This window comes from Camelus dromedarius, chromosome 1 (assembly GCF_036321535.1).
Source record: "Camelus dromedarius isolate mCamDro1 chromosome 1, mCamDro1.pat, whole genome shotgun sequence".
NCBI classification, from domain to species: domain Eukaryota; kingdom Metazoa; phylum Chordata; class Mammalia; order Artiodactyla; family Camelidae; genus Camelus; species Camelus dromedarius.
The window spans coordinates 6,315,044-6,340,102 of NC_087436.1; the positions used below are offsets into that span (position 1 = coordinate 6,315,044).

At 42.6% G+C, this 25,059-nt stretch overlaps 1 protein-coding gene across 2 annotated transcripts in view; it reads left to right on the forward strand.

Annotated features, from left to right (window-relative positions):
- Nucleotides 1-794: 794 nt before the first annotated feature.
- TMEM144 (transmembrane protein 144) overlaps nt 795-25,059 on the forward strand; it is a 36,622-nt gene continuing 12,357 nt past the window's right edge. Inside the window, exons 1-9 of one of the 2 annotated variants that reach the window (XM_010982620.3) lie at nt 795-1,019; nt 7,165-7,342; nt 9,441-9,563; nt 11,544-11,643; nt 13,155-13,235; nt 17,024-17,105; nt 18,922-18,998; nt 21,678-21,796; nt 24,706-24,825. In XM_010982620.3, coding sequence (XP_010980922.1) covers nt 7,234-7,342; nt 9,441-9,563; nt 11,544-11,643; nt 13,155-13,235; nt 17,024-17,105; nt 18,922-18,998; nt 21,678-21,796; nt 24,706-24,825 — 811 coding nt within the window. In that variant the 5' untranslated portion in view covers nt 795-1,019; nt 7,165-7,233. Of the gene's footprint in view, nt 1,020-1,122; nt 1,417-7,164; nt 7,343-9,440; nt 9,564-11,543; nt 11,644-13,154; nt 13,236-17,023; nt 17,106-18,921; nt 18,999-21,677; nt 21,797-24,705; nt 24,826-25,059 lie in introns of those variants that run through there. The other variant, XM_010982621.3, reaches the window with a different exon arrangement.

Consider the following 25,059-nt stretch of genomic DNA (forward strand, 5'->3'; position numbering starts at 1 on the left):
ACAGTCTAGGTCACGCGCTGTCCGTAGAACTTTCTGCGATGATAGAAATGTTCTGTAATCCGTACACGCGTCCAGTATGAGTGAACTACTGAATATTTTTTCCCGAATTTAAATGCAAATAGCTGTAGGCAGCTGGTGGCTACACTTTGGACAGTGGAGGGTTAGAGCAATGTTTCTCAAAATCTGAATCAAAATGTCAGGTATCTGCTTCTTGACCCACCCTCCAGGGAATTCTTCCCAGCAATAAAATGTGACAACTCGGTCTAGAATGTGATTTTCCATCCTGGTTTCACAGTAGAATCACCTGGAGGAGGTTTTAGAAGAGATCAAGTCCAGCCACCCCGCCTGGAGAGTCTACTTCCATGGGTCTGGGTTCCAGGTATTAGAATTTGTAAAATGAAACAAAACAGAGAACCTCCCCCGGGCAGTCTTGAGAGCCTAGATCTGTTCTCAGGTGGCTCTCAGTACGTACAGATAAATATACAGACAAATGGTCTGAGGGCGTTTATAAAGGATTCGTGATCACAGGTGAAATCTTGTGATGTCACAAGAGATGCTAGTAAACATCTGCGGTTGAGATGACTTTCTTGATATTCGGCAAAAAAAAAAAAAATCAGCTTTAGTTAGTTTTTAACAATTGTGTGAAATTCTTTGGCCTTTTGTTTTATCCGTAAACAGTACACATCATACCAAGCTCTGGGACATGTGGAGAGGGTGACAGGCTCAGAGTGCCCTCAACAGTCACCTCCTAAAACACACAAAAGCCTTTCTGGTTTGCTGGTTGATTGACAGAGGCCCGATGACCTCACACAAGTCACGTGACGGTGCGGCTGCCCAGCTGCCAGGAAGGTGGTTTCCAACCTGCGGCCTCGGGTCAGCCCTCCCCTCCCCCAGGCGTGCAGGTGGTCGTCTCCGCAGGAGGCCACGGTTGCCCGGGCCACCAGGGGAGCCGTGGGAACGAGGCCTCCGGGTCCTGCGTGCCAGAGTCCTGCCCTCGCCTCCTGCCCGCCCGAGCACAGGTAATTGTCCCACGAGAAGTCCAGGCGAGCCGGGCTGAACGCAGAGGGAGTGGGGCGGGTGCAGGCTCGGCGCCGGCGCGGGGGAGGCGGCTGGCGCCGAGCAGGAGCGAGTTTGAGCCGCGGCAGCGCAGTGAGTACGGCGGCTCCGGGAAACCCAGCAGCTTTGCCGGGAGCCTCGGATGATTTTGCAAAGCATGCTCGTAATTTAGAAAATGAAATAAGATAACGTAAAAATCAAGGCTCAGAATAAGTAAAATCAAGCGCTGCTCATTTTAGCCAAGACACCAGGGGAGCTTGCCAGGAGATTTGAGGAAATTAACATGAAACTAAAACCGAAATCTTCGTCGAAGTGGAACAAGCAATATTGATCAGAACACACCGAATACTAACAACAAAGGTCTGCAGAGAAGTTTAAATTGCTAGGGGAGATTTGGAGGAAAACTTTAAATTGTTGGGAGAGGTTTAGAGGAAAAATACTCATCAATGAAACAAAAGCACTAGAACAAAAATAAATAAATATAGTTTAATAAAGTATCAGTGGATACTTAAAATAGCCATTAGAAAACTAGTTTAATCTAAAATATACTAAATTAATTTAAAAGTTATTTTGAAGTAGTTTGAGATTTGTTGACCGGACAGGTTTGCATTAGAAAGCATTGGGACCAATGTGCTAACGTGATACTGTTTTTCTTTTCCACAAAAATGTCATTGATTGAAAAAGACTGTTCCTTAAAGGTAGTAAACTTTGCCAACCCAGGATGATATTAGGTCACATGGTTTCTGAAATGTACCAGAGGTGCATGCAATAATGTTCATTTATCTGCAAGTAAGAACTTTAAGTAACACTGGTTAATGTTCTCCCAGCAGTCAAAATGCAGCTTTTGATCTCTGATAAACACACCAGAGGGTTCTTTCAGTGAAATATGAGAGGTTTAGGGCTGCCAATATTCGTCAGTAAAGCCATCTTTTCACTAACATTGCTAATTCTCAGGGCTAGGCGTTCTCTTAGCAATGTGTTTATAAAGGTTTTGTTTCGCTTAGCTGATTTTGGTTAAAATGTTTTGTTTTAAGAAAGCACACAAAGTTTCAAACATACCTTTCTTACTCCAATTTATTGATCACTTTTGAAGTTACCCCTAGTTTTGGTTAAACCATCTTTAATAATACCAAAGACCATAAATTGTAGGTAGTTGCACATTTAAAGTTCTCTGCAAAGAACATATAAGGAACAGTATGTGAAAAAATGAAACACCTTTAAAGTAAATATTTATCATTGTAAGATAGAGTAATAAGGAAAAGTGATTTCAGATATACTTTATTCAATACTTAACCATAAGAAATTATCACTGTCATATTCAGTTCGGGGGGAAAAAAGACTGCATTATTTTCAATTCCATTCCAGAGGACCTATATCAAAAAGTGAATGAACCAAAAGGTCAATGTGCAAAATATGATTTCAGAATGGTATCAGGGTGTGGCTCTGGTTACCTCCTGTGATAAAAATGACTCGTGGTGTTGCTTTTTCCTGTGTACCTTGTGCAGCTAAGAAGGTGGATTATGTGCAAAAAAGCCTTTTCTGAATTATCTTATGAAAAATGTCTGATTCTTGGCTGTTTGGGTTTTGGTCCTTTTCTTTGTGGAAAACTGGAACTTCTGAATAAACTTAGCAGCGTTGTCCAGTAGAACGTTCTGTAATGATAGAAATCTGTATATAATCTGCACTGTCCAATATGGTAGCTGCTGGCTCTATGTGACCATCAAGCACTTGAAATGTAGTTAGATAACTAAACTTTAGTTAATTTCAGTGAGAATTTCGTTACCCAGATGTGGCCAGTGGCTACCAGATTGCACAGACAGCTGATCAGCTGCTTTCCTTTGTCCTGCTGACTGGCTGGTAGAATTGTGAAAGAGACACTGCTGACCTTGTACTTTCTGGGAGTCCTGAAGATGTTTTCCAAGAGCTTTAATTTTGAAGGGATTTAAGAGATTCTAAGGTTTTTGTTTTTCATTTTTCATGACATTTATTGTTTTCTTTCTCAATTTACAAGGGCTACTTGTTCATTGCAGACTACTAGAAATACATAAAAGCATGAAGTAAAAAATTACCATCACCTTCCTCACCCTTCAGAGATCGCTGTCTTCAGTATTTTGACACATTTCCTCCCAGAGTGGTTTTTTTTTTCAATTGAAGTATAATTGACCTACGACACTATGTTGGTTTCTGGTGCACAACACAGTGATTTGGTATTTCTGTACATTACAGAATGATCACCACAACATGTTTAGTTACTATCTGACACCACACAAAGGTATTACAATATAATTCACTGCAGTTCGCATACCGTACAGTTCATCTCCATGACTCTCTGATTTTGTACCCCTTAACCCACTTACCTGTTTCACTCAGCCCCCAACCCTGCTCACCTCTGATAACCACCTATTTGTTCTCTGTATCTATGAGCCTGTTCTTTGTTATGTTTGTTCCTTTGGTTTGTTTTTTGGATTCCACATATAAGTGAAACCACACGATATTTATCTCTCTTATGACTTATTTCACTCAACATAATACCTTCTAGGTCCATCCACGTTGTCGCAAATCGCAAGATTTCCTTATTTTTATGGCCAAGTAATAGTCAATTGTGTGTATGTGTATATATGTGTGTGTATATATATAATATATTTTTTATTCATTAAGCCATCACTGGCACTTAGGATGCTTCCATATCTTGGCTATTGTAAATAATGCTGCAGTGAATATGGGTGTGCATGTATCTTTTTGAATTTTAGGGGTTTTTTTGTTTTAGTGTTTTAGTTTTTTTTAAATTTTTCAGAAAGGTACCAATAATTGGATTTTGTGGATGGTATGGTAGTTCTATTTTTAGTTTTTTAAGGAACCTCCGTACTGTTTTCCACAGTGGCTGCACCAAGCTGCATCCCCACCAGCAGTGTAGGAGGGTTCCCTTTTATCCACAGCCTCTCCAGCATTTGTCATTTGTGGACTTTTGAATGATAGCCATTCTGAATGATGTGAGGTAATACCTCATCATACTTTTGATTTGCATTTCTCTGATGATTAGTGATGTTGAGCATCTTCTCGTATGCCTGTTGGCCATCTCTGTCTTCATTGGAAAAATGTCTATTCAGGACCTCTGCTCAGTTTTTAATTAGGTTTTCTTTTTTTTTTTTGGCATTGAGTTTTATGAGTTCCTCATATATTTTGGATACTAACCTTTTACTATCTTCTCTGATTTAGTAGGCAGCATTTTAGTTTTATTGATGGTCTCCAATGCTGTGCAAAAGCTTTTTAATTAGATGTAGTCCCATTTTTTTTTTTAATTTTTTGCTTTTGTTTCCCTTGCATGAAGAGACAGATTCAAAAAAAAATTGCTAAAGCCAACGTCAGACAGCGTACTGCCGGTGTTTTCTTGTGGGAGTTTTATGGTCTCAGGCCTTACATTTACGTCTTTTATTCATTGTGAGTTCATTTTGGTACATGGTTTGAGCAAGCAATCCAGTCTGACTCTTTCACGTGTAGCTGTCCAGTTTACCCGCTGCCATTTGCTGAAGAAACTTTCTTCTCCCCGTTGGAGATTCTTGCCTCCTTCCTCATAGATTAATTGACCGTCTGTGTGTGGGTTCATTTCTGGACTCTCTATTCTGTTCCTTTGATCTATGTGTCTGTTCTTGTGCCAGTACCATACTGTTTTGATGCCTGTGGCTTTGTAATTTGGAATCAGGGAGCATGATAACTCAAGCTTCGTTCTTCTTTCTCAAAATTGTTTTGGCTCTTCAGAGGCTTTTGTGTTTCCATACAAATGTTGGAATTATTTGCTCTAGTTCTACGCAAAATGCCATTGGCGTTTTGACAGGAATTGCATGGAATGTCTAGACTGCCTTGGGAACTATAGTCTTTTTAACAATAGCCTTTTGATCCATGAGCATGGTATATCTTTCCCTCTGTTTGTCTTCAATCTGTTTCATCAGTGTCTTATAGTTTTTCAAGCACAGGTCTTTTACCTCCTTGGTTGAGTGTATTCCTAGGTATTTCATTCTTTTTGATGCTGTTGTAAATGAGATTGTTTTCTTAAATTCTTTCTCTGATAGTTCATTATTAGTGTATCCTGCAACTTTGCTGAATTCATTTATTCAAAAAAAACTATTGTTTTTTGATGCATTCTTAAGGTTTTCTGTGTACAGTGTCATGTCATCTGCAAGCAGTGACAGTTTCACCTCTTCCTGTCCATTTGGATTCCTTTTATTAATTTTTTTTCCTTCCCATTGCCCATGGCTAGGACTTCCAATACCGTACTGAATAAAAGTGGTGAGAGTGGGTATCCTTGTCTTGTTCCTGGTCTTACAGGAAATGCTTTCAGCTTTTCACAGTTGAGTATGATATTACCTGTGGGTTTATCATATGTGGCCTTTATTATGTTGAGGTATGTTCCCCCATACCCACTTTGTTGAGAGTTTTTATCATAAATGGATATTGAATTTTGTCTAAAGCTTTTTCTGCATTTATTCAGGTGATCATACAATTGTTATTCTTCAGTTTGTTTATGTGATGCATCGCATTGATTTGGAGATATTGAAATAGACCTGCATCCCTGGGAAAGTTCCCACTTGGTCATGATGTCTGATCCTTTTCATGTATTGTTGAACTCTGTTTGCTAATATTTTGTTGAGCATCTTTGCATCTATGTTCATCGGGGATATTAGCCTGTCATTTTCTTTTTGTGTGATGTGTTTGGTTTGATATCAAGGGGATGCTGGCCTCACACAATGAGTATGAAAGCAGCACTGACTCCCTGGCCTGGGGCACCAGAGGACTGGTGACAGCTGGCCTTTGGGTGGGGCTGGGCCCCACTGTCAGTAGGCTAGTGGGAGGACTTCAGAATGGTGCTTGCTAGCACCAGTGTCCTCCTGGCAGAATGATTTCCTAAAAATGTCTATTGCCAACATCTATTCCCCAAGGTGAGTTTCAGTTGCCTCCTGCTTCTCCAGGAGGCTCTCCAAGATCAGCAGGTGGGTCTGATGCAGGCTCCTTTCAAATTACTGCTCTGCCTTGGGTCGGGGAAGAGTGGAATCTCTCTTTCCTCTAGCCCTCTGGTTTTCCCAGACACGTGTCTCGCTGGCCTTCAAAGCTGGAAGTTCTGAGAGTTCATCTTCCCCATGAGGGAACCCCGTCTGGGGAGACCAGTATAGGGCTTGAATGTCTCACTCCTCGAGGGAATCTGCAATTGTGATTATTCTCCCATTTATAGGTAGCCCACCCAAGGGTGTAGGTCTTGACTCTACCATGTTTCTGCCCCTCCTACCCAACCCCTAGTGATTCCTTCTTTATATCTTCAGCTGTAGAAGATCTTTTCTGCTAGTCTTCAGGTCATTCATACATGCTCTGTAAACAGTCGTAATTTTGGTGCACATGGTGAGCTTAGGGTCTTCCTACTCCACCATCTTAGTCACCTTCAAGAGGCTTAGGGGATTATTCAAAAGTTCTTCAGGAGATTCTTCTGTTTGTGTTTTTGTTTTTGTTTTTTTAAGTTATAAAGATAGAGAGCTCATGAACCATTTAAACTACACACTGAAGGGTGTGTACCACTGATCAAGAAAAGTGCCTTTACCTCTAGGGGATTGTGAGTACATAGCTGAAAGTGTGCTTACATTCATGTTTCAAATATTCAAGGAGATTTTGCTTGGAAGGCAACTGATAGTTGTCATAGTCTGCACATGTGCTCTCTCCTTTGATGGTCACAACCACCAGTTGAAGTGAACAGAATCCTGGTCCACAATCATCATTCTACCAGTCCCTGTATGCAAGAGAATTCCTTTATAATATCATAAAAATTGTATCCAGGTCTTAGAAGAAGTTAGGTTTTCAAACTCTGAAGACAAATTTGTTTGGTTTTCGTTCACTTTGTAGTTTAGTGATCAAGAAATATTTGTTGAGAAAATAAACGAGAAAATGAGTGAATTAATGAACATGATTGTGAACATCATACATCATTTTATAATGTCCTAGCTTTTTATCTGGAAGAAGGACTCTTACCGTACATTTGAGGAGCTCAGTAAAATTCATGTCTGGATCACAGCTTATTCGTGGACTCACCACTTCTTAATTGTTTCATTTTTATTTCTTTCATTTCAGAAGCACTTGAAAAGCACACCAAGTCTCAGGTGAATCAGCTGGCCTTTGGGTCTGGCAGTAGTGGGAACCATGAGCACTAACGGGACAGACCTGACCGCTGGTTTCATCTGCTCGTCTGCAGCCATCCTTTTGTTTGGCTCCAACTTTGTGCCGCTGAAAAAATATGATACTGGCGATGGTAATTATTTTTCCTTCTCTGTGAACCTTAAATTGTTTTTAAATGGGGAGTTCACTTCTGGGGTCTTTTTAAAATAATGGTTATAAAAATACATTTTTTTTGTACCTGGTGCCAAATGAATAGAGCTTAAAACCAATCATTTGAGGATGTGCATGCCAGGTTATCCAAGCGTTCAGTATAGGATACCCTTCAGACTGCGTTTCATAGTACAGCTGGGATGGGGGTAGCTTTTTAGCCATATCTGTTATGCTTACAAAAGAAGGAAAGGAGTCAGTTCTGCTAATAACACTTGTTTTGCAAACACAAATTTCCGACACAGCTGATGTAATAGAGAACAATTTGGGCATCACATGAATTTTGTATCTGCTTAGGTGCAGTTTTGCCTCAGGAACATTAGGTGAACACAGAAAACTACACCCAGATGAAGAAAGGTGCAAAGTACGGCACAAAATGTGCTCACACACCCCCTCTCACACACCCACTGGCTCTGTTAGTACCACATCTCTCCACTTCCAGTGTTACGAACCTCCTTCACCACCTTCACAATAACTCACAAGCTGCAACACTTCTGATGATCACTCACATGAGCAAACGTCAGGTCTTTTCCAAAATCCAGTGGCGTATTTATTGCTGCATTTGTGAATTTCCTCACCACCTAACCAGTGTAAAACTGTGCTACCATTTTTTGTTAGACTCTTATCTTGCTTTAGTACGTTGCTGATGAAGTTTTTACGTGTTATGTCCTTAGCCCCACTTTCCACGCAAGCTCTGCAGGTTTTATCATGTGATTTTACGAAGTGCAGTGATTTTTTAGGAACACACATGTCACCACGCAGTAGAATTGGCTGTAATGTGAATTTTAGGGAAGCGGAAGTAATAATTCTCTTTGTCTACCTGCCGTTCATCTCAGAGCTGGGGCAAGGAGTTGGGGATGTGATGGTACGCACCTCTTGGGAAGCATTGTGCTATCATCCCAGTTCCCCCATCTTTATACAACTTAGACGACAGACCTACAAATCTTGTTCCTCTAGAGCCTTGCTTCTTCTTCCCTTTAGAGTTAGAAAAAGAATGAAAACAACTGAAAAAAAAACCCAGAAAAGCATACTAATGGGTAGAGGATATGGCTTTGGGGTTGGGGGTGCACGTTATGAGAACTGTGTGATCCCGGGCAAGACTTAACAGCTCTTTTGTTCTCAGTTTCTGATTTGTAAAATGCAGAACTTGTAAAATGAAGTTCCCTTTTATCTCCGTGCTCCTAGTTTTTTGTTTTTTTTTTTTTCTGTCTTCGAGGTTAACAACTTTTTTTTTTTCCTCTCCTCCACCAGGAGATTCAATGTAAAGTCAATAGAGTCAAAAGTGCCCCATTGAGTTATAACTGCCTTAGTATTTCTCCCAATGTTGACTTTTTCTTTATCCTTTTAATCCCTAAACCCTCTTTCTGAGCCTCAGAAAAGTACAGATATACTTCATATCACCATGTGATGGCCAAGTAACCGGCAGATGGCAGCCCAGTGCATGGAAAGTAGATGAGCCCTGACCTAGAAGCTAATGCTCGATTTTGGAGCACCTGACTCATCGCCGACACCCAACTCTAAGTGCACGAGGCCTCCACGTGCCCATAACTGGCCTTAGTTTTATCCCAAAGAGCCACATGGGAGCCCCACGGGTGTAAATTACTCATGTGCTATCCTGAAGTTCTTAGCGCCCTGTCTTTGGTGAGGAATGGCACTGTTGTCACATCTGAATAAAAATATATAGACTTGGTCTTGCCAGTCCTCTTTGGTAGAAAATTCTAGATTCCTGCTAAGCAGGAATGCACTGCATAGAGCAAGCTTCAGTCAAATTGAGTTCAAATTCCAGCTTTACAAACTGTTAGCTATTTGAATGCATTCCTTCATCTTACATTGATTTTCTCTGTCTTTGAATGAGGGTTAATTATGATTCATAGTAGTTGTAAGAATGATAAAAGATGTGCAAAGTGTTTGGCATATAGGTGTTCAATAAATTGTGGCCATCCTGTAATATCTCCATGATCTTCCTAAGCACTAATTTCCTTCAGTCAGTTTGAACCACTGACACCAATTTCTTTTATTTCCAGGAATGTTTCTCCAGTGGGTACTTTGTGCGGCCATATGGTTGGTTGCCCTGGTGGTCAATCTGATATTACATTGCCCTAAGTTTTGGCCTTTTGCAATGGTTGGGGGCTGCATTTGGGCAACAGGTAATGCACAATGTAATTTATCCTTTAATCATTTTCTACTGTGATCAAAATAAATATGATTCATAATACAAGGAAACAGCACAAAGAGTAATTCTAAATAATCCCTAGTCACAGACACTAGAATTTAAAAATTTAGCTTCTTTCATAAATATTTTTGGTACATTTGACTCTTTCCTTTTAATGATTTTTTTCTTGGTTCCTGGTAGAAAATTGTCATAACAAAATTATTATTGTATATTATATATGTTATTATATAAAATTATTATAGCAAAAATGTTTTACTTGCTCTCTGTCTGTTCAAGCATAACTCATATATTAATCTAAGTGCTCTGACCTTTCTTTCTCCAGCATGTTGATCAGAAAATATTTATTAAATAGTCATCTCTACTAATACCATTTTTAGGACGTGTTCTCAAAAGCAGACAAACGCAGACACATTATCGTTTCAGAAGCACAGGCAGAAAGACCAAAGCAAACAGTCATCTTCTCTCTGTTGCCTGAAATTATATAACTAGAGTTTGTGCTTTTGCTTGCCAATCAGGAGTGTGTCTTCTCTGTTAATATAAACACACCCCAGGAGAGCTTTCTTCTCTTCAGCAAACAGAATCCCAAGTATCAGGGATCTCTAGAGGTACCTTGATTAAAAGCAAATACATTTTAAAATGTTAAAAATGTACTGGGTACCCAATTCATTTGAAGTAGGTACAGAATTGAGTGATTTAATGATGTTCATGAGTTGGAGGACAAACTTTTCAGTTTCCGTTGGAATTTCCATTCCTGTACCTCACTTATACCTTAGTACGATTCTGATGATCACGTCTAATGGGAGAGGGAGCGGAGGAAGCAGCCATTCACCCTGCAGGTCCTGACACCCACCGTAGTACTTACATCCCCCAAGCAGGTTCCACTGGGAGTCAGTGGAGGAGGGTCTAATTTGAGAAGCCTTGCAAATGCAGATGCCGTAGGTCACGGTAACTGACTGGGTGTGGGCGGCGGAGGAAAGGGAGGAGCCATCGGGGTTGCAGGGATCTTATCACAGGTGGTTGGGAGAGTGGTGGCGCCACTGACACGTATGAGGGAAAGAATGTGTCTCAAAGGGAAAATGATGAGTTCATCTTGGGACCTTTTGAGCTTGAAGTTCCCGGTGTTCCCACAAGTAAGGGACATCTGGTTGGAAATCTCTTATTGGCCCCAGAACTCTGGAGACGGTCCAGGCTAGCTCTGGGAGTATGTGTCTCCAGCTGATTGCTGAAATCATGGAATGAGTCAAGTGCTCAAAGAAGAATATAGCAAGAGGAAGAATGTGTTCTAGGGAAAGTATTTAAACAGCACCTACATCCAGATGGTCTGATGAGAAGGAGCTAAAGAAAGAGAAAAACAGGAGGGAATTCAGATAGGAAGGCATCTTGGAAGCCAAGAGAGGAAACCTTCCAAGAGGAGATTGCAAGTCTGAGGCCAGTCAGCTGAGAGGTTAAGAACTGAAGAAACCGACCATGAGTTTGGCCCTGAGTGACCCTCAAGAACACAAAGCAGTGGGTTCTGGACTCCAGAAAACAAGGCAGTGAGCACGGGAGAGCGAAGTTGGGGGTCATATTGGGCCAAGGACCCCGCCAGTGGTGGGCCCTGGTTCAAGTCTAAGCGGATGGTCACAACTAATTTTATCATTGACCGGCTTCTGCAAAAAGCCATAAAACAGAGCCCCATGTGAAGGATGGAGAACACAGGTGCAGTTAGGGAAAGAGCTAACTCCACATTTTCTTTTCAGGATTTTGCCCTAAGCCTGGTTCTCTCAGCAATCACAGTCGTGAGCTCCATGCCAGAAAACACGGCTATTTTATTTGAAAAATGAGGGATTGTGCTTTACTAAGTTTGTCCAAATCCCAAAAGCTCTCACTGAAGTTAAAATAAAAATTAATTCAATTTGTAAATGTATTTTCTGTAGTTGAAATAACACCTTTCTTTTTTGTATCCCACCTACAGGGAACATTGCCGTTGTCCCAATCATCAAAACCATCGGGTTAGGCCTTGGCATCTTGATCTGGGGATCATTTAATGCCCTAACCGGCTGGGCCAGCTCCAGGTAACACAAGGAAACTGTTTCCCTGCATCCCCACCCTCTGTAAGGCGAGTGCTAGGTCCCGGCTCACTGAGCGGAGCCGCACAGGGCTCTCCCCGCTCCCAGAGATTCCATCTCCTCCCAGAGACACGCACATCAAACGTGCTGCCTTAAGGTCTAAGGAAGTGATCTCGCCATCTGACCAAGGAAAGGTAAAGAATCCTCTCTAGCAGAAGTAGGGACAGAGAAAGGGCACTGGTGACGCATTCTCCCCTTCCATTGGGTGACAATTTGCCAGGCACGTGAAATGCACAATTCTCATCCCGTTTTCCCAAACATACGAGGTGAGCACTATCCTGGAAGAGAGCTGATACACGCAGGGGTTGGGGAACCTGGGAGAGTCACAGAGCTCATAAGCCAGGCTCAAACCCAGATCTTCTGGTGCTAAAGCTCATATTCGTCCCTCCAGGGTCTGGGCCGGGGTCAACAAACAGAACACACCCGTTGAAGTAGTGTCTGTGGCTGAGCTGAGTAGTTGCGAGAGGCCACCCGGCCCCCAACGCGTAAACTCTTCACTCCCTGGCCCTTTAAGGGAAAGTTTGCCAACCCCCAGCTCTAGAGCTGAGCTGTCCTGTAGAGTTTGTGGCAGCCACGTGTGGCCACGTCTGTTGAAATTTAAACGAATTGAAATGTGATCAAGTGAAACAGTCAGTTCCTCAGCTGTACTGGCCACATTTCAGGGGCTCGATAGCCTTGTCCGGCCGGAAGCCACCCCAGTGGCCAGTGCAGCTGTGGAGCAGCCCCACCGGCAGGGAGAGTCCGGGTGGACGCCTCCGCCCTCCGTCAGCGTTCAGATTCACGTTCGAGTTGAGTCTGGACCAATGAGTAGAAGGAGGCTCTTCCTCTGAGGTTAATTTTTGGGCTCCACTTCCCACCCAAAGCCCTGCAACAACCTCCATTATAACAAAGCGAACTAACCTCCAACACATTCTTTCCTGTCCTTCCCTCATTCCCACGCTGCTGTCAACAAGTTCTTTTTTCTTCTTCTTACTTCCTTTTCTATTGCCCCTGGATGCTTCCCAGGGATTGTCGGTAACGACCACCACAACATCAAGGCATGAAAAAAGGAAAGAATTTAAAGTGATGCGAAAGAGTAAGGAATTTAACCAAGCTCCTAACGTCTATTTCAGATAATATACAAAATTGCAACCAGCCAATCAGCATTCAGCTGGCCACTTAGTCTGTTTTTCCTTCCTTCTTCCTTAGTCTCATGACAAAAAGGACACTCACAAGTACTTGTACAGATACTAACTTTTTAATCTTCATCAGAAATATATATGGTAGGTATAATTATCCCCATTTTAACCATGGGAAATTGAGGCACAATTGAGATAATTAACTTATCCAAGTCACAGTTAGTAAGTGAGGGACCCAGGATTTGAATCCAGGGATCTGACCCGGAGCCCCGGCTTTAAACACTGTGATGAACACATATTGAACCAGATCTGCTTTGACGTGACTTTCTCCATTTCCAGGTTTGGCTGGTTTGGGATGGATGCAGAGGAAGTGTCCAAGCCACTGCTGAACTACATCGGAGCTGGGCTGTCAGTAGTAAGGTACTCGGCCGTTTCTAATGTTTAGCTCTTCTTCCCAACACTTAGAATGCTTCTTAGAGATCCTGATGTGTTTACAGTTTTCCACCCACGTCTCATACATCGACACGATTTTTTTCTCAGAGTTTTCGTTGATGCTGACAGACTTGGCCTCAGAGGGCAGAAGGTAGCAGCACTGGGGGTCGGGAGCCCCAACCTCATGGCTCAAAAGCTCTGAGACCCTGGGAAATCATTTAGCTCCTGTGAACCTCACTTTCATTATCTGTAGTACTTAGAAAGTCATCATCTATAGCTCCCAGGTCAGGATCAAATGGCCACTAAAGTATGTTGCAAACAAGAAAATGCTCTGTAAGTCAAAGTTATTATGCTGGCTTCCTGATGCCCCAGAAAAGCCAGTACCCACTCGCTCTCCTTATTCCTCACGGACACTCTGCTACTCAATTTCCAGTCTCCTGCCACCTTGCTCACCTCTTCTCAACCTGCTCAGATAACCACTCTCTCACCTGTGAAAACACACACGCATGTAAATACCTGTTTGGGGCTGGATCTGTGTCTAGCTGTACACGCTGTATGAGTGCGGAGGAGGATGACTTTGAACCTCTGTATGGCGGTGTTCAGTCAATACAACGGCAGCAGAATTAGGTCACCTCCAGTTCAGTCCCCTGTCCTCTTTGGGCTTCATCTGTATTTCCCGTCCGTGCCTTGCGTAACGGACAGCCCTGCCGGCAAGGATTTTGGGGCTCATTTATTTTTCAGGGAGAGAACACGATGTTTCTCTTCCTCCGCGAGGATAGCTTTTCCCCAGCCACGTTCGCGAACAATCTCTTTGTCATTGAAGTGTTGCCTTAAGAGAGTGCTTCCAGGCCAATTGGAGAAGAAATAACATAGATTATTCTAAAATAGCAGATTTCTTGACATTTGGGGTGAGAGGCAATTTTGTATATTTTGGACGATTCATGGAGCCTTCTAGCTTCAGTTAGCTCTCTCAAAATCAATTTCTTTACACCCCAGAATTGTAATGGAGAGCACCCTAGTTTTGACTTAATGGTAATTTAAGGCCCTTTTACTCAGTCCATCAGGCATTGTTTTTCTCCATATTTCTTTCTCCTCAAGAAAGTGTGCAGTCTCGAAAATTACAAATTCTTTGTGTTCTACCACATTTATTTGTGTGACCTTGGGCAAACCACTTAATTTCTCTAAATCTGGTTTTCTTCATCTGGGGTTGAAGTGAGGATATTAATTGCATCAGCCTCCTATGATTTTTTGAGCAATAAATGAAATAAAACTGTGTTCAGTGCTACGTACAGGGCTGGCTGCATGGCCGATGCCCTGCATGTGGGGTCATTTTAAGCAGAACAGGCGCTCTTTTTATTAATAATTGTTTCATGTTCACCTGCTGTCCCCTGCTGTCCAGCTCTGCAGGGAGCAGTCAGCACCCCTGGGGAGTCACCCCACTTGGTCTGGAGCTCGGTCCAGGGCAGGGAGACGCAGTGGTCTCTCCCTGGGGAGCATCCTGGCTGCCGTGTGTGTTTCATTGTTGACCTGAAACAAATAGCAAAATGGGTTGGTTCAGGATCAACAGAGAGTTGCAATGTGGGGGTCTAAACATGGTGAGCCAGTGCAAGCCCCCTCCACAGGGCAAGGGAAGGAGAATGCTTTTATAGACAAGGAAAAGAAGTCAGGAGGGCTGTCTTAGACAAAGGGTCCGTGACTTTTCACGGGCTGAGTCCTTGCCAGGACAGAAGAGAGGGGCCTTTCTTCTTGCCGTTGGGCTCTGCGATCATCACAAGGCATGTGAGCTCCCCCTTCTGGTCTCCCGACTATGTAATTGAGGTTTCTGTTCATTCATTTTTCACTCTTTCCTGGAACCTTTCATTTCATTATTTTAACTCAGTTAAATCAGTTTGTTCTGAAGGGAACTCATTGAAATGGCTTGCAGTTTTCGTGATCAGTGTTAGGAAACTTGGAGTGTGGTTACGTTGGTTTAGGATGTTGCTTCTCTTTTTAAAATTGAAATGACTCTTCTCCCATACAGTGATTTGTAAAGGGCAGCTTAGACCATGTCCAGCCTTCCATTTTCCCCGTGGTATGTCTTGGGTAAGCATCAATCAGTCTCCACGTCCAAGACCGCTCCAGGTACCTTAAACAGCAGAGGATCTAATACAGGGAAGTGCTGACAAGTGTTATCAGGCTCAGTGGAGCGAAGGAAGGGAGGTGGCATCACTGGGAGCCCTGAAGCCCCACCCCAGCTGGCGATGGGGGACAGACGCCTCTGCCCTGAGCTACCACTGCCCCGGGAGCCACCACCAAGGCAGGACAGCGCCCCCACCCCTGCCTTGTTCATGTGCCTCCCCCAGCAAAACCCAGATGCAAGTACAGTTTGGGAGAATGTCGTTTTCAGTCTTCTAGGCCCCATGGTTCAGGGTGGAGGTGGCGCTGACACCAAGAAACAAAGTCCAGGACACTCTCTTAGATGCTCTTCTGAAGATCCAGGAGTCGGAGTTCACAGAAAGGCAGGTTCACTCCCCAACTAAACAAAAATGCTTCGGGTTACTCTTGAACCTGCTCTCCATTCTGCTCTCATCTCACCTGACACGCTGTCTCTGGAGAGCTGTGCCAGGAGGAAACCCAGGTCTCCATTTCTAGCCTTTTCCTATCTCAGAGCCACTGTGCTTACCTGTTACTACGGACCAGGCTACACATCTCAAGGGAGACGCCCCAGGGGAGGTGGCCCGCTGGGTCAGGCGCAGGGTCAGCGGTCCGCAAGCACCGGGACGTCGGTTCCTTGCTCTTTGCCTTCAGCATTTCCCAGTCAGAACTCCTGTTCTTATTTTAGCTTTCTCTGAAAACCTATTCCTCATGGACGGTATTAGCCACAGTGGTTCACATTCAAAACGCAACAGTGAAAAGCTGAAAGGCTTTCTGCTAAGATCTGGAATAAGACAAGGATGCCCACTGTCACCACTTCTATTCAATACAGTATTGGCAGTCCTAGCCATAGCAATTAGACAAGAAAAAGAAATACAAGGGATCCACATTGGAAAAGAAGAGGTAAAACTATCATTATGAGAGAGATGTTTAAGGACAAAAATTTGTTAGGCTAAGGATGTGTGTTTTTGTCTCATAAACTATACTCTGGAGAACTTTCCATATCAGAGCATAGAGGGTGTCCTCATTCCTTTTTAACAGGTGTGTCATATTCCATAGTGTGACCTTGAAGGTTGGCTCACCTGAGTGTGGCTGTACCTGTATTACAGGGACCAGAGCAGGATTGGTCAGGTCATGGGTGGACATGCCTGTGGCTGTGGTATGTGGCCCCAGAGTCCCCTCCGTGGGGGTTGTACTCACACCAGTGGGGCCCGCCTCCTAGAGTTTGTCCAGCTGAGGATGTTGAGCTTTGGAGGGTTTTGTCAATCCAACAAGTGAGAAATATTATTTCAAGGGAGATTTTTTTGTTTGTATTTTTTACCATGTGATTACAGGATTAAGCAGGAAAAAAATAAATAAAAGAAAGATGGGGCCACTGAGTGAAACAAGAAAATCAAGGGAAAGAACTGATTTGGGGAGTAAGCTTTTGAGTTTAGCTTTTAACCAGTTGCAGTTAAGGATAACGAGAGATGTCAGAGAGAAGGCAGTGCTAGAAAAAAGGCAGGACCCTCAAAGAGGCAGTTCAGAAATAATCTCATTATCATTAGGACTGGATTTAAGCTGTTAAATTTCCCTTAAATATCAGGCAACTCGATATGAACCAGGGTTACGAGAGACATCACTGAAATTTATTTCCTTTACAGTGCTTTCATATTTTTGTTCATCAAAAGTGAAATACCAAATAACACACGTTCCGTGGACACCACCCCACTGATGACAGAGCATGTGAGTACAGTGAGAGAGACAGCGTGATCCGAAGCATGAAATTAAGACCAAAGGAAAATGCAGAAACTTGAACACGGATGAGAAGGTGGTGGGGAATTTTGTTTTTAATCGGGGCTCTCTGAAATATCTTAGTGTGTTTATTCCGGCGAGGTCTATGAAGTAACCAATCAGTAGTTCCACGATAAAGGTTCTCAACAAACACAGAGGTCTGTTTTTATTAACAGTAGATCTCTATTAGGGGATGGACATACAACCCCATATTTTGGAATAACTTAAGGGGAGCCCTAAATGCTGATGAAGAATGTGAAAGTCAGTTTAGAAAAGAGGTGGAAGGCGGCTTTAAAGGATGCCCCGGGAGGGCAGGGGGCAGTGGACCAGAGGAAGTCAGTGAAAGGGTAAATCGAGTCATTTGAAAGTAGGAACTAGACTGGATTTTCTCCTATTTCTCTTTTCTGCCGTATCTGGTTCCACTCAAAGGCAAAGACAGGAAGTATGTAAGGAGTCACTGCTTTGACTTTGAAGAACCTAAATTAGTCTGGGAAGCAAATCGAAATTAAGCAGGGACACCCTTGACCAGTGGCTCCAAGTACAAAAGCAACCTCGGAGCCAGCCCTCATCGCCGTGAGCCCAGACTCCGGTCCTTCCTTTGCCAGGTGTCTCTTCCACCTGCCATGGGACCAGGGCTACCCAGCTGCCCTCTAAACCTGGCGTCCCTGCCCCCCACCGAGGTATTGCTTCTCCAGAAGGTGCCGCATCTACTCCGTACTTCAAAATTCATCTTTTCTTCCCCACCCTTCTTCCGCAATCCAAAAGGTTCACAACTAAAGTGACTGCAACCTTAGTTCAATTGACACTACAGTTAGACAATAATTGGCTTAGATGTCAGAGGAAAGAGATGTATGAATCCACAGGTATCTGTAATCAGAGGATGGAGGAGTGAGGTGGGGGAAAGATGTCTGGTGTTCCCTGCCGATTTGGGGGGTACAGATACTTCCTAACCAGCCACCCTTCACCCAAAGGGGGAAAGAAAGAAAATAAAGTAAATGCAGCTTGGGAAAAGCTACATCGTAGGCTAATTGCCTCAGATGTTTCCATCAAGATGGAAGGATGTAAGTAAACTAAGTCTAAAGATACATACACAGTCTCTGTTAGTGTGCGGCCATACGTTGCAAGGTCCCCGGGGTGGAAGAAAGCATTATTGCCAAAGGAAATCTTGACTTAGCAAGTGGGAGGAATTCAAATCTAGTTTCTTCTCTCCTACAAAAGTAGTGAGAGTATAACAGTGAGGAAGCTTCAGGTAAGAGACAGAGGATTCCATTCAATAGTAGAAATATTCTGAATTGGTTCCTAATTTTTCCCGACTCCAGATATTAGCTAATCTTGAAACAAGGCTGGAAATGTTTTATCAACTAATTTACTTTAAAAAAAAAAGTCTGAATAAAAATATGCCTATTGATCTTAAAAATTCCGTAGTAGAAAACTCTTAAGTTCTAATTTCTTTACAGATTATTAAAATATGCAAATAAATGCAAGCATTAATAACTTTTGTTAGTTTTGATAGGCATATCAAAATAGCCATATATTAAATTGTGAAAAAAATGCAAATGGAGAAGTTGTCAACTGCCAAACCATCCCGAGTGAAAGAGAGACTCAGAAACATTTGAGTCTAGAGGTGCCCACAGAGTCAGAATGCCGGGTAACGTGTTCATGTTTTAACGTGTGTTTGAGAGAGAAGTGAAAAACACTGAAAAGCTTTTCATCTCCAGGGTGATGATCAATTGATCTTTGTTCTGCTTTTTGCCAATGTTTTCACTAGGTGATTAACAAAATTCAAGATCCGGATCCTGATTACTCCTGGGTGGATAAACTTTCTACAGCGCAACACCGCTTAGTGTAAGACGAGGTCCCGTTATCCTGTTTCATGGTCGGTTAAAGCCAGGATAACGGGAGTGAGGTTATATGCACCTGAGTTCACGGAGAAAATGGTAACACAGGCTTTGGCTTCTTACCTCCACAGTGGAGGGACTCTCTGGTCTCCGGCTGAGTTTTAAAGTTACAGAGGTCTTTGGTCTCAGGGCTTCAAGGAATTCCTAAGCTGCTGCAGTGTCTCTGGCCAATAAGCAGCTGGCAAAGGCAGTCTCGTTTTGCAAGACTTTTGTGCCTAAAATGAAAGGGTAAAGTAAAGAAAAGAAAAAAAGCAAAATAAAGTAGCATAGAAGTGTTGATCACAGAGTACAATCACAATCGAATTAGGCAACGCACATCTCTGTTATGGCACGGCTTGGGAGGCCCGCTCTCCACTGGAAGTCCCTCCCCTCGTGGTTAAAGACAGTTTTATAATCCCAAGATGTTTATTTTCAAATACAGTAGACTATTTTGGGTCCATGTAGGCCCTAACCCCGCTCCCCTGCTGTCTCCATAAACACTGAAAGGGTGATGGTTAACAACAGCCCCTATATTTTAAGGGTTTAGGGGCTGGCAAGGAAATATTAGAATGTTTATATGTTTTATGTATGATTCTGTTTTGAAAATAAGTTCACTTATGTCATTTTTTTAGATTCCACATGTGAGTGATATCATGGTATATTTCTTTCTCTGTCTGACTTCCTTCACTTAGAATGATAATCTTCAGGTCCATCCATGTTGCTGCAAATGGCATTATTTCATTCCTTTTTATGGCAGAGTAGTATTCCATTGTATACATACACCACAGCTTCTTATTTACAAATGAACTTATTTACAAAATAGAAACAGACTCACAAAGATAGAAAACAAACTTATGTTTACCAGAGGGGAAAGAGGGTGGGAAGGGATAAATTGGGAGCTGGGGATTTGCAGATACTAACTACTGTATGTAAAATAAACAGCAAGGCCCTACTGTATAGCACAAGGAACTATATTCAATACCTTGTAATGGCCTATAATGAGAAAGAATATGAAAAAATATATATATATGTACAACTGAATCACTATTTTGTACACCAGAAACTAACACATTGTAAACTGACTATATGTCAATAAAAAGAAAGCAAAAAAAAGCTGGAAAAAGTTTTATATATGAAATTGCTATATGTTTTATACAAGAAATATGAGTCTGTAATAGTATATAGCTTGCATTTTTCAATTGACAGCTGTTTTGTTATTTTGGGGGTAATTAGATTGATTTATTTATTGACTACGTATTTTGTTTGTGGGTTTTGTTTGTTTTTGGTTTTGTGGGGGGGGGTAATTAGGTTTATTTATTTAGTTACTTTAATGGAGGTACTGGGGATTGAACCCATGACCTTGTGCATGCTAAGCACGTGCTCTACCACTGAGCTACACCTTTACAGGGTGACACTTCAAGAACAGAAAGCTCTTCTTCGTTGGTATATACACTGACCTTACAGTGGGAAAGAGCACTGGGTGCATAATAAATGCTCAACAAATAGCTGAATAAATTGAATGAATGAAACAATGAACTAACACACGAGCTTTGGAAGAAATAAAGACGTTGCTAGTTTTGCTTTAGAATTAAGATCTTGCAAACAAAACGTTTTTTTCACCAAGCATCCCCTTCGCTGAGGGAATATGTGCTAAGAAGAATGTTTTGAGCTGTCTCATTACCTGGGCCTAGTGTATTAATCTGGTCTGTGTTTGGGACCCTCCGTGAGGACCACGAGGTCCAGGCTTCACTGGGACGCAGGGGTTCCAGCGTGACCAGGGCTCACTGGCCCTGTGACACCCTACAGTCTCCTGTTCCTTAAAGCACTACTAAACTAGACTTTAAGAATGTGTCTTTAAGCTTGGAAAGGAATGGTTTTTGCCTAAAAACTCTTTCCTGTTTCATGCCATGGTCCTTTGTATCAAGCTAAAAGGGACTGTCCCCAAATACGACTCACCTCCCCCCAGAATCATTGGAAATGCTGGCTTCATGCAGATGTAACCCAAGTCTGAGGGGTCAACACAACTCAAATGCTTAAAGCAAAACACTTCCTTCTTACAAAAAAGTAATGCTTTGCCTGAAATAGTCGAATCATTTTATGAAATCATCACTCCCTGTTGATCACGTCTAAGACGTAGACGAGTCCGTGGATCTCAGTGGTTGTTCTAAACAAACATGGGTTGAGTACTCGGTCTGTTCTAGCCCTGGGTTATTACTATAGGGTGTTTTAAAAAGGAGCGCAGGGCCCAGGGTCAGTCCACAAGTACTTCGTAATTTAATTAGAGATCCAGGTTGATTTACATCACCTGTATAATATGATGGCCGTATTCTCCTCCTTGGATTGACAGTTTGCAATGATAACCCATTATCGTCTATAAATCAGGTCCTTCCACCCTTAGACGGTGGAGGGCTGGAGCTGCGTCCTAGCGCTGACGCCACCTGGACGGACACTGCAGGGCACCCCTGTGACTTCAGCTCATCACCGTGCTTGAAATAGATGCGCAATTGATTTCAAAACAGGACTCACCAGCCTCCTAGTGTCTGGTGCTTTACGTCTGGAAGCACGCTTCCGAGATGAGCCCACCTGTGTGTGTGGCAGCAACGCTGCTTTGGGCCAAGGTGATCAGTTTCTTGTTTGTTTTCCTCAGGGGCTGCAGTCTCGCGGTGGTATCTGGAATACTCTACGGGTCCACATTTGTGCCGGTCATTTACATCAAGGACCACAGCAAGAGAAATGGCAGTGCGTACGCGGGAGCCAGCCAGAACGGTGAGAGGAGAACACTTGTTTCCCTTTCCAGATAGACTCAGTACCTGGTCTTCTACTTAAGAATATGGAAAGAATGTGACTGTAGTCGATACTGGTACCTAGATTTGTCAGCAAAAGCTCAATTCACAACCAAGGTAAGAAGAAAAAGAGGGAATTTTATTTGCGCCAAACTGAGGATTATAATAACCTAGGAGACAGACTCTCGGAAGCGCTGAGGACTGTTCCACCTGTTAGCCATTGAAGGCAGAGTCACATACATTTTTGAGACAAAAGATCGTGCATCAAAGTGACATACTGATATTTTACATAAAGTTCACCAAAGATATAGAGTCCAGCTGAGCACATACAAAGCCAGCAGCCGGTCACCATGACCCCCCGCGGAGCTGGGGAAGGATGCTATTCTGGTAAGAAGTTACGTTGCTAGCGTCAGAAGAAAAGTAAATAAATCGGTCTCCACAGTCAGGTGGGCACTCCCATCTTTGAGGAGGCCTGGCTACCAGATACAGGTTCACACTGGACATTAGAGGTGGGGAGGAGGCCCACACAGACCCAGAGGGCTACGTTCATGTTTAAATGTCCTTGTCCTGCCTTAAAATAGACATTTATTTTATTTATTCATCAGATTTGATCCAACTTTTTCATCCTAAGGGAGAAATTAGAAGGTCGCTGAAGACGGAAAGAAAGAAAGGACTATCTGAATATTTCCCTGTGATCTTTAACGTACAAATATGATCAGCTGTATTCTCATCGGGATTTCTTTCAGCTGCTCAGATCTTATCACGGTCTCTGGCTTTCCAGCAAGATTTGGAGATTATTTTTGTGTTTGATGATCTCTGGGAAAATATATATTTTCCTCTTAAAAAAAAAAAAAACGCTAAAGGGCAGCACATGGTATTTTAAAACCAAGGAAAGGTCAAAGTCTAGCCTACTTAGTGAGGATATTATTTATCAAGCACGGAGGTGTGCACTGAAGGCCCAAAGTGATGCTCCCTGATTATCTCGGTCTCCAGCAAGAGCAGGAGAATTCCTCTCTCAGCGTCCCCTCCGCGCTGTGTGTGACAGCCTTCCCAGCCTCAGAAGGAAATGAAAGAGTGTCTGTTCAGGGTCCTGGAACTACACAGAAACGTGGCTTACACCCGTGAAGTGATGAAAGAATGAGCTCGCGGATCAGGCAGTCCTACACAGATGGGACAGAAAATGGAAGTCACTGATGTTCAGATAAGGGAGAGGCTTGGAGGGCAAGTCTCGAGGGAAAGGTCAGTGGAGAAGCTGGGATTCGAACTCGATCTGCGATGAGAGGACAGACTGGGTAGATGCCATAGTCTGTGCCTCCCTTTTACAGTCAGCCACACACACGGGACTCAAAGCCTTTATGCCCGTGTGTCAGTGCGTAGGATTCTGCACAAACGCTTTCTGTATTTTTATTCTTTTCATTTGAAAGGATTGCAAACGAATAAAAATAGAAGAACATCAGATAAAGTGAGAGAAGGAAAAATGAGGGAAAAAAATCAAATGCAGCCATGAAGGCGTCTCAAAACCACACCACACTTGTACACTTGTCAGCAATGAGTACAGATTTCTTAGAGTCACAAGGGAAATCAGACCAGCCCCACAATTCAGCGAACACAAAATAAAAACAGCTCATTGTTCAGGAGCACAGTTGTTCTTGGTACCAGGACATAATAAGCAATGTCCCCAACAATCTCTTTGTATAAATAGTACAATCCGCTCATGGGGGTCTTTCTTATGACAACTCAAATGTGGTCTGATAGAAATGCACTTTATTCCAGTTTATTCCAAAATAATTCAAGGAGGCAAGGCATTTCATTTTTCACTTCATTTATTTAACAATCAGAAGTAGTGTGTGCTCTGGGCACAGTTCTAAGCACATGACAGTAATGACTTACTTGACCCTCATCGCAAACTTCCTGGTCGGGTACCATTATTATCTTGGAAAAAATTGAGAAAATTAAGACAGAGATTAGGGAATTTACCCAAGTCTACAGGTTAACAGGGAGTGGCTTGAGGAGTCCCACCAGCTCCTCTGTTTCTAATCGCCGTGTTATGCTGCCTCCTGCCATGGTCTTAAGATGGACGTGTTGTTCTGATGTGATTCAGAAGTAGGATGTAAGAGTTTAGAGAATAGACCGACTCTCTGTCTTCCAAACTTTCCTCCCTAAACATGGCCACCCATCTTTCTCCAGATCTAACTGAGAGAAACACTGAGCCCAGTGTGACCTTCACAGCCAAGAACCTTGTACACCCATCTGTATGGCCAAAGTGCCATCTGCTGTAAATAGTCAGTGGGGCTGGGGTTTCTCAGATACCAGGGCACCATCTGTGTTATTAACTCCCCCCTGTAATTAGGTTTACGGTAAATAGTTAAATAAAATCCTCTTTGGAATAACTTCCTGAATATGCTTCCGTGTAGCTACCACCTACAACCCAGATGCTGGTCTCCAGATCCATAGACCGTATAAAATTAGCACCTTCACAGTTTTTCACACGCTACCCTCCTAACTACAGTCTACTTGGAGGTTTGCTACAATTGTTGTAGCCATTAGTAAAATCAGTAAAATTAGGTCCGAATACCTATTCTTACAAAAGGAGATATGAACGTCATACTAATGTTTGTTGTTTCTTATTTAGCTTTCCAAGATAACCATTAGCTTTCCAAGATAACCAAACCTTTTAGATTTTGATTATAGGGACTAACTTACGTCTCAGTATTTTAGATACATTAAAATTCTATATAAACAGCATGGAGAACACTAGGCTGATAAAGTAGAATTAACGCTTCCTTTACCTGTAAGGTTAATTGTGGTGAGCTAGTCTCATTCTTAGAACTCTAAATATATTTGAAATGACTAATGTGATATGCTTGAGAGCTTTGTAATCTGTCTTTTCAGATTTGGACTACGTTTTTGCACATTTTAGCGGCATCTTTCTTACAAGCACGGTCTACTTCTTGGCATACTGTATAGCCATGAAAAATAACCCTAAACTGTATCCTGAAGCAGTCTTGCCAGGTAAGAGCATTTACTACAGATGGTCTGCTTACTCTGTGAAAGCAGCATCCTGTATTCATTTAGCGTAAATCGTCATCCTGTGTGTGTGTGTGTTTGTGTGTGCGCGTCTGTTTTTGTCTGTGTGCGCGTCTGTTTTTGTCTGTGTTCATTCCCTCAGTTGCTTTGGTCCAGTTCACCAACAAATACGATGGATTTAAAAACCGTGAAACTGGGCTTGAAATGCCAAGTCATTAT